This window comes from Ascidia mentula, chromosome 9 (assembly GCF_947561715.1).
Source record: "Ascidia mentula chromosome 9, kaAscMent1.1, whole genome shotgun sequence".
NCBI lineage: Eukaryota > Metazoa > Chordata > Ascidiacea > Phlebobranchia > Ascidiidae > Ascidia > Ascidia mentula.
In genome coordinates this window covers 9,585,840-9,598,248 of record NC_138574.1, presented here as the reverse complement: position 1 = coordinate 9,598,248, position 12,409 = coordinate 9,585,840, and the positions used below count along the sequence as shown (strand labels likewise).

Below are 12,409 nucleotides of genomic sequence, written 5' to 3'. Positions count from 1 at the left end.
AATATACTGTTTTGTTTGAAATTGAAAATTACTTCAACAACTGTGCAATATTCTGTACTCGCAGATATGTCAAAACATAAAATTGGCGTATTTTTATATGACGCCAAACAGCATGTGAAGCGCCAGAAGTCAACAAGCGTGGTGTGAACATTGTTTGTCAACATGAGACTGTAACAGATGGCTACATTATCGACTTGTTGCTTCCGACGCATGTTCTGGTACTTGGAGGTGTACTTTATGCAACACTTTCGAGTTTTCCAGGTCATAACCTCGTCTAGAATGTTGCAAAAGTGTTTATTTTGGTATTATATGCTGTGCATGTAGTATTGATTTCAATTGATTGGCAATACAAAATCAACAATGTTCCATACCACTGCAGTTCAACAGGACAACCTACAAACAAATTCAGTATCCAGGTGCTATAGAATATGTGGGCACAAGTTTGGCTTTTCAATGATAAAACACTAATTCAATGCTTTCGTTGCAAATAGGATGAGGAAGTATAGCTAGGTCTTGATCGGGAAGACCTGATCATATACGAACGCCAGCCTTACTTCCGCGTTCCTAGTCAACCAAAAAGACAAATATCGCTGAATGAAATACACCACAGTCAAACATTAACAGAATCCAAATGTCAAGCTCCGCTTCGGCACGTTTGACGTCGGTGAAAGGAATGCAGTGCATGTGTTTTCGTGTGTGGGCATACTGACCTTTTCCTATCTCACCAAGGCCTCATACAGTCCCCGGCATTTAAACCCATACCAATCGTAACGGCAACTGGAATAGCTATGGCGACGGAAGCATTTTGTGCGCGATTGTGAAACATTTTTGGTTGCATTGTGTTGATATTTATATCACCAATGTTGTGTAACCAGTAAATGATTTTCAACAGTGATTTATTGGTTTCCTGAAATGTGTAATTGCAAATCTGCTGCATATTTATCGCATACTTCCGTTGAACGACATAATGTAACGCTTACAATATAATTGATTGCTTTTAAAATTTGTGTTCAAACAGCAAGTCAAAACCTTGCTGTGGAACATGTTGCGACATCAGGTTACTGTATAGTATTTACTTGTCTAGTTTTGTTTAAAGCTTGCGGCATCCATCTGTGAACATGAACTTTGATGTAATTTTTCATATATTCGCTCAATTTAGATTGACTCAGCAGGGATGCACCAAGATTGCAGAATCCTATACTTTATTACAGCAACATATTGTACAGGCCTTCAGTGTTGGGGTGTCGTAGTTATCACGCCCACCATTAAGTTCAATTTCTCCCACTAAACGTCCGCTGGTGGGAGTCCGAAATATGCCTATCTTATCAAACCGGTATGTGGGATATATGTGTTTTACGTTTGAAATCACACAATGTGTCCTGTTTGAGCAACACCCTTCTAAGTCAATGCTCAACCTATGTCGCCGATTTTCACGCTCTGTCAATTTCATGCCGACCGACCTACCGGCCGGTCTCATTGGTTGTGCTGCTTGCGTATGACGCATCGAGCTCCAGAGAAAAACTGGGACGACCTTTGCTGAGCGAATATAAGCCGGCGGCGACGCCCATTCGAGCTCACCCCGTCTGGATTGCTTCACGGATTCGTCGTCGTTCTTTGGAAGTTTTCGCGCGATTTGAAAGTTTGTGCTCGAGACCGAAGAGGTGAGTGAGTTTTAAATTTTTTGACAGAAGTAATATTTAAGGGTGATAAATTGGAACAAGTTGAACTAACTGTTACAGACTGCATTTGAAACTGCATTACTGCAGAAATAATTCGGCGGCAGAGCGTCACGGAAGACAACTAAACGCAAATAAACATGTTTAGCAAACGCTATTGACTATTATGTTGCTGTCCTTCTCGTACAATTAACGTGACTTTTATTGTCCAATGTTTCGCCTACTACTTAGGTAAGCTTCAATAGGGTAATGGAATAGCAGATGTAGCGTCGTACAATACAAATCACGTTAATTATGCCAGGACAGGCTATTGACTATTTTTGGTTTGTATGTACTCAATGGCGTGTTGGGTTTTTGTGTGCAAACACTGCGGCTGAGATAATACAACGTTACTAAATTGTCAAACCGCTACAGAAGCAAAATGTCAATATCGCTTAAAGTCAATTTGCCCTACAGCTTATTAAAGCCACACAAGCACATTGACTTTGATCGAGTTTGGAATCGAGAACTGTTTACCATCCAGAACACGAAACGGCTTTTTGGTTTCACAACAGGTGTTCGCAATTCTTCTGCCTTGCATCAGTAGCACAGCCAAGAATCTCGTGGTGCATTTCCTTGTTTGTATTTCGTGCGGCTCATGGGATGCGTGGAAAAAACTTGTTCAAAGCCTAGATGGTGGTGTATATATGCTTGCGGCCAAGCGAAAAATCGACCAAAATTGTCCGGTGTTAAGCCTAATAACCAAGAATGTTGAATTAATGCTCGATGTAGCGTTACGAAAACGTGCCTACCGTGAATTCTTGCGCTATGTGATGAATGGATTTTTACCCGATGATGCTGAGCAGGCCTGCATTGAAGCACGTAGGTCATGGCCAATCCGCTTTGACAAACAGAACGCCCCGGTAGATAGTATTTGGATAGCTCGTGTTTGAAAACGTTTAACTGGCATACCTTGAACGTTTAAACGGACGTCGTTGGTTTTATGATGTTTTGGGAGCTTCATCGATTTCTGCGTCAAAATCAAACAATGATACGGAAAATCAAATGAATAAAATATAAGATTTATTTTATTAAAGACCTGGAAATTAAATCACGATCGTGATGATCTTGACCTGAATAGGCAGTTCGATTTCAGCAAGGGTGGGTTGGATGGTGCTGTAGCATTCCTGAATCTCGCATCAACCCCGAGCACCACTCCCAAAGGGACGCCTTTGGTATTTCCAGAACCAAACCGCATTCACACGCACTGGAGCGAGCGAGCTGCGCACGGTATACCTGCCAGTGTGCCAATCGTTGTGAAAGGAGCCTGCTCCAAATTGGGAGTTGTTTTCTCCTCGTCTCCATTCCATTATCTCACTTCCTGGCGCAGAACTTCTCGTTTATTGGGTGACTGCGCTTCATGGCCTGGTGGCGTTGCGTTTTGCTGCAATCACAAAATGTTACAGGGCGAAGAGACTCTGGATCCCAACTTCGCGCTTCAGTGCCCGGTGTTATAGGAGTTGTCTCTCCCGAAATGTCGTAACCTGCTTTCCAACCATAACGTCGCCGCCGCAGTCACGTTTTTGAGGTAGGCGAACCGGCCTCCAGTTCCGTTTGAAAATGGCGCGATCTACTCCCACCTCGCGGCGGCCTTGAAATGAGAAACGAACTTATGTAATTTTACTTCCGAACAAACTTTATCTCGCGTAGAGCCTCCATTGTTGTGGTTATATTTCTTTGCGAGAAAAGAGGAGAACGGCTTCGCATTGTCATTGCTTTTTTGGTTTATCATTACCTTAGCTCTGAGAATATGAGGAAAATTGGCATTTTGTTTACATTCAAAGTCGGCGAAAACCAGTAAAATCTGGAAACCTGTAAAACATACCAAATCCCAGTCACACTGTCCAAAGACAACACTGCAGTTATTTTTGGCCTATATCACAAAACTGCGATGGAATCGTGGAGAACTAACTTCATCGGCGCGACTTGTGCGTGACGCGTTGGTTCATTGTGTTTGTTCAGGGCGTTGCCGGTCGGTGTTCATTTCAAGAAATAGTGTTTTCGCTTCGTTCGTGTTTGCCTATGTCCGATGACGCGCGTATGTGTTTGGCTCACCGGCTTTCAACCTGTTTACCAATGCGAGCAGTTACGATTGCAGAGGGCAGATTGGACTCTCGTAAAGATGCTTTTCGCCCTGCGTGTTGACCAAGTTACACAAGGACCTCATAAAATTCGGACATTCGCCAAACATAAGAAAGCACACACTTCCTTGTAGGAAAGGGCGTGTAACTGTTACTTCTCGCTTGGCCGCCTCTATCCAAAACCGTCAAATTGTAGTCCATCGTAAACCATGCCTCGGTAAATTGAAAACTATTGCGCAACAACGATTTTTATGCTTGTCCCACGTTAAAACTACGCCATAATACATTAGGCTGTTACACTGAACAACACTCTTACGAAAAATTATGTTTTTTTTTGTTATACGTAAAACTCCTTTAGGGCGATGTCTGGCCAAATCGTGCACGCTTTAAGATAAAGGTTTACAAAACATCTCGACACCCAAGATGACGCATAGCATCAAAATAATGGTTCACCTTTTCAACTTCATAACAAATGCAAGAACGTGCACTGACCTTAACCGACTGTCGATGAACAGTCGAATGTACTGCAACGGTTGTCAGTTGCCTTAACAGGTTGTCTTTTTGTGCAGAGAAACATGCCTCGCCAATCCAACTACCGCAAGAGCTATGGGCTTGAAAAGAAGGACTATTCCGTAGTCGGGCCGTAAGTAACGTTAATTTTTACGTGGTTTATTACAGCATACGAGCCACCTATGTATGTCGGCTGTACGTTCAGTAAAATTATAGTAGACATCGCTTTACTTTAGCAACTAGTATGTAGTTCTAGTAATATAAACGGGGTCTCTTAACCGTTGCAGCGTGGTTTACAGTTGTCAGGCAACCCTGACCACACATATTTGAAAACAGAGAATGCAATAGGAATATGAATTAGAAAACTAACAAAACCTTCATATCTTTTGCAGGGAAGTTCAACAGATGAAGGAAGAGGAAAAAAACAAGATGAAGAAGTTAAACAACCGCTTGGTGAACTACGTGGACAAAGTACACGACCTTGAAACTGCGAACCGCATCCTTACGGCCGAGAACGAACGCCTCAGGAAGCAGAAGAAAGAACCAGAGAATGACGTTTCAGGAATCTACGACGATGAACTAAGGGTCTGTAGTTTAAATATTTCATTTGTTCGCAAAAAGCAAGTCCTAAAATTTTTTTTCTTGTACGTGCAGAAACTGAGGGAAAAGATTGAGGACTTGTCAAATAAGAACGTTAAGCTTGAGATAGAGAGAGACAACTTGGTTTACGAATTAGAAGAGACGACATCCAAGTAAGTGTGCTATATACCTTGCAACCTAAGCGCGCTGGAAAGTCGTTAAATCCAAGAAATTTTGAAATTGTTATTCCCAACTCCCTGTGCACTTCTAGACTTGATGCCGAAAAAGAAGTCAACAGGGACTTGGAGAAGGAAGTGACAGACCTCCGCAAGGTAACTATACCCCAGCACTTGTAAAACTACTTAGTGGTTGAATATTTCTGTGTAGGAAGTTGTAAAGCACGAATCAGTCCCAACCAGGCTTTTTAATTTACCCACCGTTCGAAGTTTAACAACAGAATGTTATTGCGATCATAAAACAGTTTTGTTTGCATTCCTAAATTCCGTGCAAATTTCGCTGAGTTTCGAAATCGCTTCTTGTCTGCTTCGGTTTTAACCTGGCAAAGACACAAACCCATGCTTTTTGTCGTAGGACGTTGACGACGCCACGATTGAACGCTCCAACTTGGAGACCAAGATCGAAAACTTGCAAGAAGCAATTCAGTTGGAGAGGAAAGTGCACGAAGCAGTAAGTGCAGAACTCTTATGTCGGTATAACCAATCTACACACACCTACAAGAAAATTCTATTTGAATTAGAAACTGGTGTTGCCTTTTACAGGGGCAATGTATGTTTTTCTGATTTTCAACATCGTAAGAGCTGTCTGCCAGATTAATTTTTTCTCTTTATAAGAAAGCAAACTGAAGCAGGTAGAAAATATTCACGTCTATTTACGCGCAGGAAATGGAGAACTTGCGCAGTCAAGTTGCACCTATGGAGGCACCGGTGTTGTCGGCTGAACAACCTTCCATCATGCCAGACCTCAACGATGCCATTATCAGCGTGCGTAAGCAATACGAGGCATTTAACGCCAAGAACTTGGAAGATCTTGACATTTTCTACAAAGAGAAGGTAAGGAAGTAACTGATTTTGACAGCTGTTGAGCAACAAGGTGCATAAACGCTGCGTTTTTGCAGGTCGAGAGTTTGACCAAGCAGTTGAAGAGCTCCCAAGAAGATCTTCGTGAACAGCGCGCTGACAATGCCGAAAAGAGAAAGAGAATCCACCAGCTTGAACTCGAGTTAGATGCTCTCCGAGGAAGGGTAAGACAGTATGACAATGTTACCACCGAACGGCGTTGAGTGTGAAATACGGCCAAGATACTTGTACCTAAACTTTCATTCTTCAAATTTAACACAACACATATTTTATGACAGGACTTCACCAAACGTGCTTACATGTTACTAATGATAATCTTTTTGTAGAACGACAGTCTGGAAAGAAGCATGGACCAAATAAACGATCGTATGGCCAAGGATGCTGCCGACCAACACGATCTAATCAAACGATTGCAGGAGGAATTGGAACACACCAAAGAGGTGATCACAATTTCTAGGAACAAAAGTATTTGTTCAATGCATTGTTAGTATGGCCAAGACGCTTCTACGCAGAATTACTGACTGATTTTTAAGTAGTAAATTGGTGATCTCTTCCGTTTGTGTCCAAATATAAAAACTCGCCATGGTTTTGTTGCAGGATTTGGGTAAACACTTGATCAGCTATCAGAAGTTGCAGAGCACAAACTTGAGTTTGGGACAAGAAATCACAATCTACCAGAAGGTTCTCGCCGGAGAAGAAGCAAGGTAAACTCAATTTGCTATGTAGTACTTGGTTAATGTATTGAACCACTACAAGCACACTCTTTAAACGAATCACAAACCATATTTTTTGTCAATATCTCTTTACTGTGTGCATTCGCAATGTTCTGTATTGAATAATTTGGTCTAAAAAATACTAATTGCAAAACCAATTTTTTACAGGATTTCAGAAATTGATACGAGCATCAGCTACATGCAAAGGGAAAGATCGCGAACATCATCCAGGTCTTCGTCCAGTGCTTCATCTCGGTCTTCATCCCGATCCAGTTCAGAGGAGCGCACCAAGGATGAAATCATTGACGAGATGCTAGAAGAGAAGCAGGAGAGTGGTGCTCCTCCTAAGAAAGAGTCCTCCACGGTATGAGCGGGCGAGTGATAGCGGATGCAGCAACAAACAACTGAATACGGCCTTATGCAACAAAACTTTCACAAAGCTTTCATTTAATCCTAATTACTAACCCCGTTTTATATTCTGGCCTATAGCACAAAGCAGTCTTGACAATATAGTTTATAATGCCCCCTGATACAAGTGCCTTTTTCTGTAGATAACTAAAACAAATTTTCGATGCTTGTTTTCCATCCAGTTGTCGGATGATCCCATTTGCTTGTGCGTAGTTGTTTTAATCGCTTGTGCTATATTTCCAAAACACACAGCTTTAAGCCAATGCCCTAGCATTGAACAAACGCTAGAGTAAACATGTCCTTTTCTGCGTGCTTGTAAAGGCTAGTCGTGCATTTTTTTTTTTTTTTTTTGCGAATCGAATGTACCCTCGTAACACTAATACAAGTTTAAAAACAATACTGGTGTGTTTTTCTGAGGCTGGCGCTGCGCATGTAGTAGGCTAAATATTAACCTGTTTTGTGCCCAAGCTCATTTTAAACATCCGACAACTAGGAGGCAAAGCAATGCAGATATGTTTATTTGTCTTAACCGCCTTTGCCGATGTTCGTATCCCAAGAAGGGTAATTTTATTGACACTTCAGCAAACAAAAAACCGATCGCGCTCGCCCTCTCCAGCGAGCTCTAGTGGTGAGAAAGAGACACCTAGCGAGGGGCAACAGGATATCGACAAACCACGATCGAGATCTAGCTCAGTTGGGTCTGCCAACAAAAATATTTGCGCCGATAAACTAGAAGAGCCAGTTGAAATAGAACGTGAGCGCCCACGGGCCCATTCCACGTCATCAAAATCTGACGCGTCCACTGATGATGACGTGAAAGAAGTGATCAAGGATATTGCGCAACAAACGCCCGATGACGCAATAATTGGACAGGAAGTAAAAATTGATGACGTGGAAGCGGTCCAAAAACATCGCTCGCGGTCTGATTCAATTTCTTCTGCCTCGACGTCATCAAATGATGACGTAAATGATAAGTCGGCCCCAGTTGGCAGTCCAACCGAGCCTTCTCCTCTCGGAGCTACGGTTGAAACCCAACAGGTTTTGCCTGGATTGCGAGTAACCCACAAAGTAATTAAACTGGGAAATGTTGTGTTGAATATATTGAAGCAACATTTGGTGAATGTCCAATGAAGAAGTTCTCAGTAATTTGACAGCATTTTGAACATTTTCTTTTACCGTTTGTGCCTGTTTGTCGTTTTTAATGTGATCACTGCAAAGCAACCAGATCACTTTTTGTCACTTGTTTTCCAATCTTCGTCAAGGCACGCTTTTCTAACTCTGCACCAGCGTGTAATTGTGTAAAACGATCAGTTCTCCGAAATATTTTAACGCGTCCTTATCTTTAAGGGTGTGATCTCTGTAAGCTGGAAAGTAAAAGGAGGAACTGTGAGGCCTGTGAATCCATTTGAGCCGTCCAAGGATGCGGAGGCACTGCAAAAAGCCATGAAAGGCTTTGGTAAGGACTACACATAGTGCGGCTTTACCTAAGCCTAAAACTTGTTTCCTTTTTTGAAACTGTTTTAACCAAAAATGTAGGTACTGACGAGGACACAATTATCAAAATCTTGAGCAACAGAACGAAGGTTCAAAGACAGGTCATCGCTAAAGTGTACAAGGAAAAGTACAATGACGTATGTGTATTTTGTTTATGTCAGATATGGGGACTTGTTTCTCGGTAGTGAACACCTCAACAACTGTAACTGTAAGAACTAACCACACAAATACTATTCGGGACCCAGTATAGCACATTTCGGACTTGATTCAAAATTTTTCAATAGCGACACGCAAATTTTAACAAATATTTTCTGAAAAGCGTAACCCTTGTAACGTTTGTTATTGTCGCAGAGTTTGCTCGAGGATTTTGAGAAGGAGTTGAGCGGAAACATGAAGGCGAGTGTGCAGCATCTGATGTGGAAGAAGAGCGAGCTCGACGCCCACGCAATCCGAAAGGCAATCAAGGGATTCGGAACCGACGAATCGGTCCTCATCGAAATTATTTGCACCCAGTCGAGCCGCGAACTTCGCAATATTAAAAAAGATTACAAAGACCGTAAGTTGAACATTTGCCAGACAAACCTATTGGGTTTTATCATTTAATTATCTTTCTGTTAAAAAACAGCATTCACATTAATTAACACGTTCTTCCACACCAAAACTTTAACAATGTTCTCATTTATTCCCTTAAACATCCCTGGCCAGGAACGAAGAGTTTCTATTTCTTTATGTGGATGTGACGATACAGTTCAACTGACTCGGAAATTTAAGTTTCACTTGGCAATCAAAATATATTAACATAACCTGCATTTTATTCAAGAATGACAGCTTTCCGTAAAACAGATTTGATTAAAATTATTTTGTTTCCAAGATTTTCAAAAAGTTATACTCACAATACAATACGACACCCTTAAATATTCCTGTTGATACATGTTCTTGCTTTCAGTCTACGACCGTGACATGGATACTGATATCGAGAAGGAAACTTCAGGTGCTTTCAAGCATTTCCTCATTGCCATTCTTAAGTGCAACCGCCCTCCAGACAGCGGAACCGTGGTTTCAAATTTGGCTGAAGAAGACGCAAAGGTCATTTAAACACTCATTCCAGCTGTTCCCGAATTAGTGTATATTTTTTTTTAAAAAAAAGATATATTTTATTGCGCTCGGGAGATACAAACGTACATGTTTTTTCTTGTTTAAACAGTAGAGCCATCCATTGGTTTTAATTAGCTTCAGACACGTTCATTGTTTCGACCTATTAGGTCCCATCAGTGCAGTTTTAGTGACTTACGACCATTTTGCCAGCTAAACGTGGCTGTATATGTTTTTCCTTAGGCTTTGTTTGCGATTGGCGTGAAAAACTGGAGTCCATCGAACGACACTTTCCTGGAGATTTTCACTCAAAGAAGCTTCCAGCATCTCTGGTATCTATTCAAGCAATGTTGGATCAAGCTCACCACAGCAAACCTTATCATGACCATCGAGGACGAATGCAAGGGCGACCTCATGCGGGGACTTAAAACTCTGGGTAGGAGAAAGTTGTTGACAAATGCATTCGTCAAACATTCTATCTTTTGATATTAAAATGTTTTATTTACTTTGGTTATTTTTACTTACTTTTCAGTTCGCTTTTCAACCTGTGTCCCCCCTCTTTACTACGCCGGTCAACTGCACGACGCCATTGCTGTAAGTAATGATGTGTTTAATTATCATTTTCAAAAAGTTAAATACGTTACATACTTGTTGTATAGGGCAAAGGAACAGAGGACAAGCAGATGATCTATATCATTACGACAAGAAGCGAAATTGACTTGATTGACATCAAGGAGGAATATCAACGCATCTTCAAAGTAGAACTGAAGACTCAAATTGAGGTTGGTACAATGTGATGTTTGAAACGAAAAAATCAATTTAAGTCATGAATATTGCACATTTAATGCTCAATGTGAGTCACGTGTGGTGATAAGTTTGTGGTTTGCCACATAGCGGTGTTGTTCACAGTCGCGACTCATGGACAATGCATGATACTAGGTCAAAACCTCACACTTCTCACAAATTATTTTGTTGTAAAATTTCAGTAATAAAATATAATATTCTTAATCATTTGAGGTTTATTATAGCTTTCTATGCAAAAAAGTAAACAAAACAATTGTCACAAGATAAAGTACGACCTTTGTAGTATCTACAATTTTTAACCCTGTCGGTTATTGGACAGTGTTTGCCCAGAACTAAACTCCAAGTATCATAAAAAAGTGCAAGTTTTTACCGTCTCTACTCCGCATCAAGAAAAAATAACTGTTTTGCTCAAAAACGTGCGTTTTAATTTTGCAGAAGGACGTCTCCGGTGATTACCGAAAGTTGCTCTTGGCAGTCGTCAATTGAAAAGCAAAGCTGTGTAACGGTCTTATGAGCAAATCTATACATACCAAACCGACAGTGTACATTATAAATTGAGCGTTATGTAGTGGGGCTGACGAAGCCATATATACTGCACCTTATATACAATTTGCTTAGCGCTTTGTTTTCGAGAAAGCTTGCTGCCGTGCTGTGCGGGTCTGTTCCACCCACAAGAGTTTTTACAACGTATCCGAACATCTAAAATGTTGCATTACACCAAATAAATACACCTAGTTCCGTTTAGAAATTTCTCGCCGTTTGATTGCCCGTGACTTCTGCCTCATAATAGTTGGTGCTTTGGAATTAGCATAGCAAACTGTTACTTTGTACGTGAAGATTGCAAACCGCTGACTTATGACTTGCTCAATAGCAAACATCAACAAACAACTCGGTACATTGCACGCGTGTGCCAAAGGTGCTCAGCGATATTATCCTGCTTTCCGTTAATGCACTATGACATGCACTTTTTAAATGTATAAAATAAACATGTAATCTAAACTGTTTGTGTGTTTGCGTTTATCAGGAAGGCTTTCGTTGTATTGTTGTTAAAATTGATTTTCTTCTACACGTCGATACCAAAAGCCGTCTCCAACTTTGATTTTTGAACGGAACGTCCCAGGACTTAAAAAGCATCTGTCTCCTGAAGCACATTTCCCAAAACGAACTAAGGTTTTTAAATTGAGTGAAGGGTACATAGAAATACGACAATAAAATGAAAGCCATTGTTTTTAGTTGTTATCCAAAATAACTAAAATAAGTTATGTTATCTGATATCTACAGTAATTCTTTTATTTTTATTCCAAATTCTTGTTGGCTTTAGATACACCCGTATATATAATGGCGAAATAAGTTATGCTGTATTTTGGGTCTGGGCTTATATATGTTCAGCAAAATAGAGCCAATTTATTCTGTTCCAGCAGACTAAAATTAATTGCCTGTGAGCTGTAGAAATCTTTATGTATCAAATAGAAAAACACATAATGATTTGCAAATCAAAAAGTATTCTTCGACTTCGAAATTTTCGACAAAAATTCCTTTATTTTCATGACGTTGACTTAAGAGACAAACATATAAAAACTAAGTTATGCTGCATTGTGTGTCTGGGCTTACGTTTAGAAAAATAGCGCCATTATAGCTGTCTGTTAGCACTTTAAGGGAGCTGTAGAAATGCTTATAATGATAAAAAAATACATATAATGATTTGCAAATGAAATAAAGTACATAATATTCTTCGAACTTTTGTAAACAAAGTGGCTAGACAGCAATCTCGTCGGCTGCGAAACAACATGACTTTACACAAACAAACATATGGCCAGCTCATTGAACGATGGGTCATTGTTTCCTGCCGCTGTTTCTCACGATTCATGAAGCTCGATTTCCGCCGTCAAGTTGACTGTGTGTTTCTGGAACCAAGC

General features: G+C 40.6%; 1 protein-coding gene across 1 annotated transcript; it reads left to right on the top strand.

The window, feature by feature from the left end:
* The first annotated feature begins 1,540 nt into the window (after positions 1-1,540).
* LOC145913255 (uncharacterized) lies at positions 1,541-11,492 on the top strand. The gene is made up of 19 exons (XM_083000850.1): positions 1,541-1,661; positions 4,366-4,439; positions 4,699-4,891; positions 4,961-5,058; positions 5,157-5,217; positions 5,477-5,572; positions 5,785-5,955; positions 6,021-6,146; positions 6,309-6,422; positions 6,580-6,686; positions 6,864-7,059; positions 8,451-8,559; positions 8,640-8,734; positions 8,949-9,153; positions 9,544-9,683; positions 9,933-10,125; positions 10,222-10,283; positions 10,349-10,471; positions 10,929-11,492. Exons 2-19 carry the CDS (start codon positions 4,372-4,374, stop codon positions 10,977-10,979), a joined length of 2,208 nt encoding a protein of 735 aa, XP_082856976.1. The 5' UTR covers positions 1,541-1,661; positions 4,366-4,371; the 3' UTR covers positions 10,980-11,492.
* Positions 11,493-12,409: the final 917 nt, after the last annotated feature.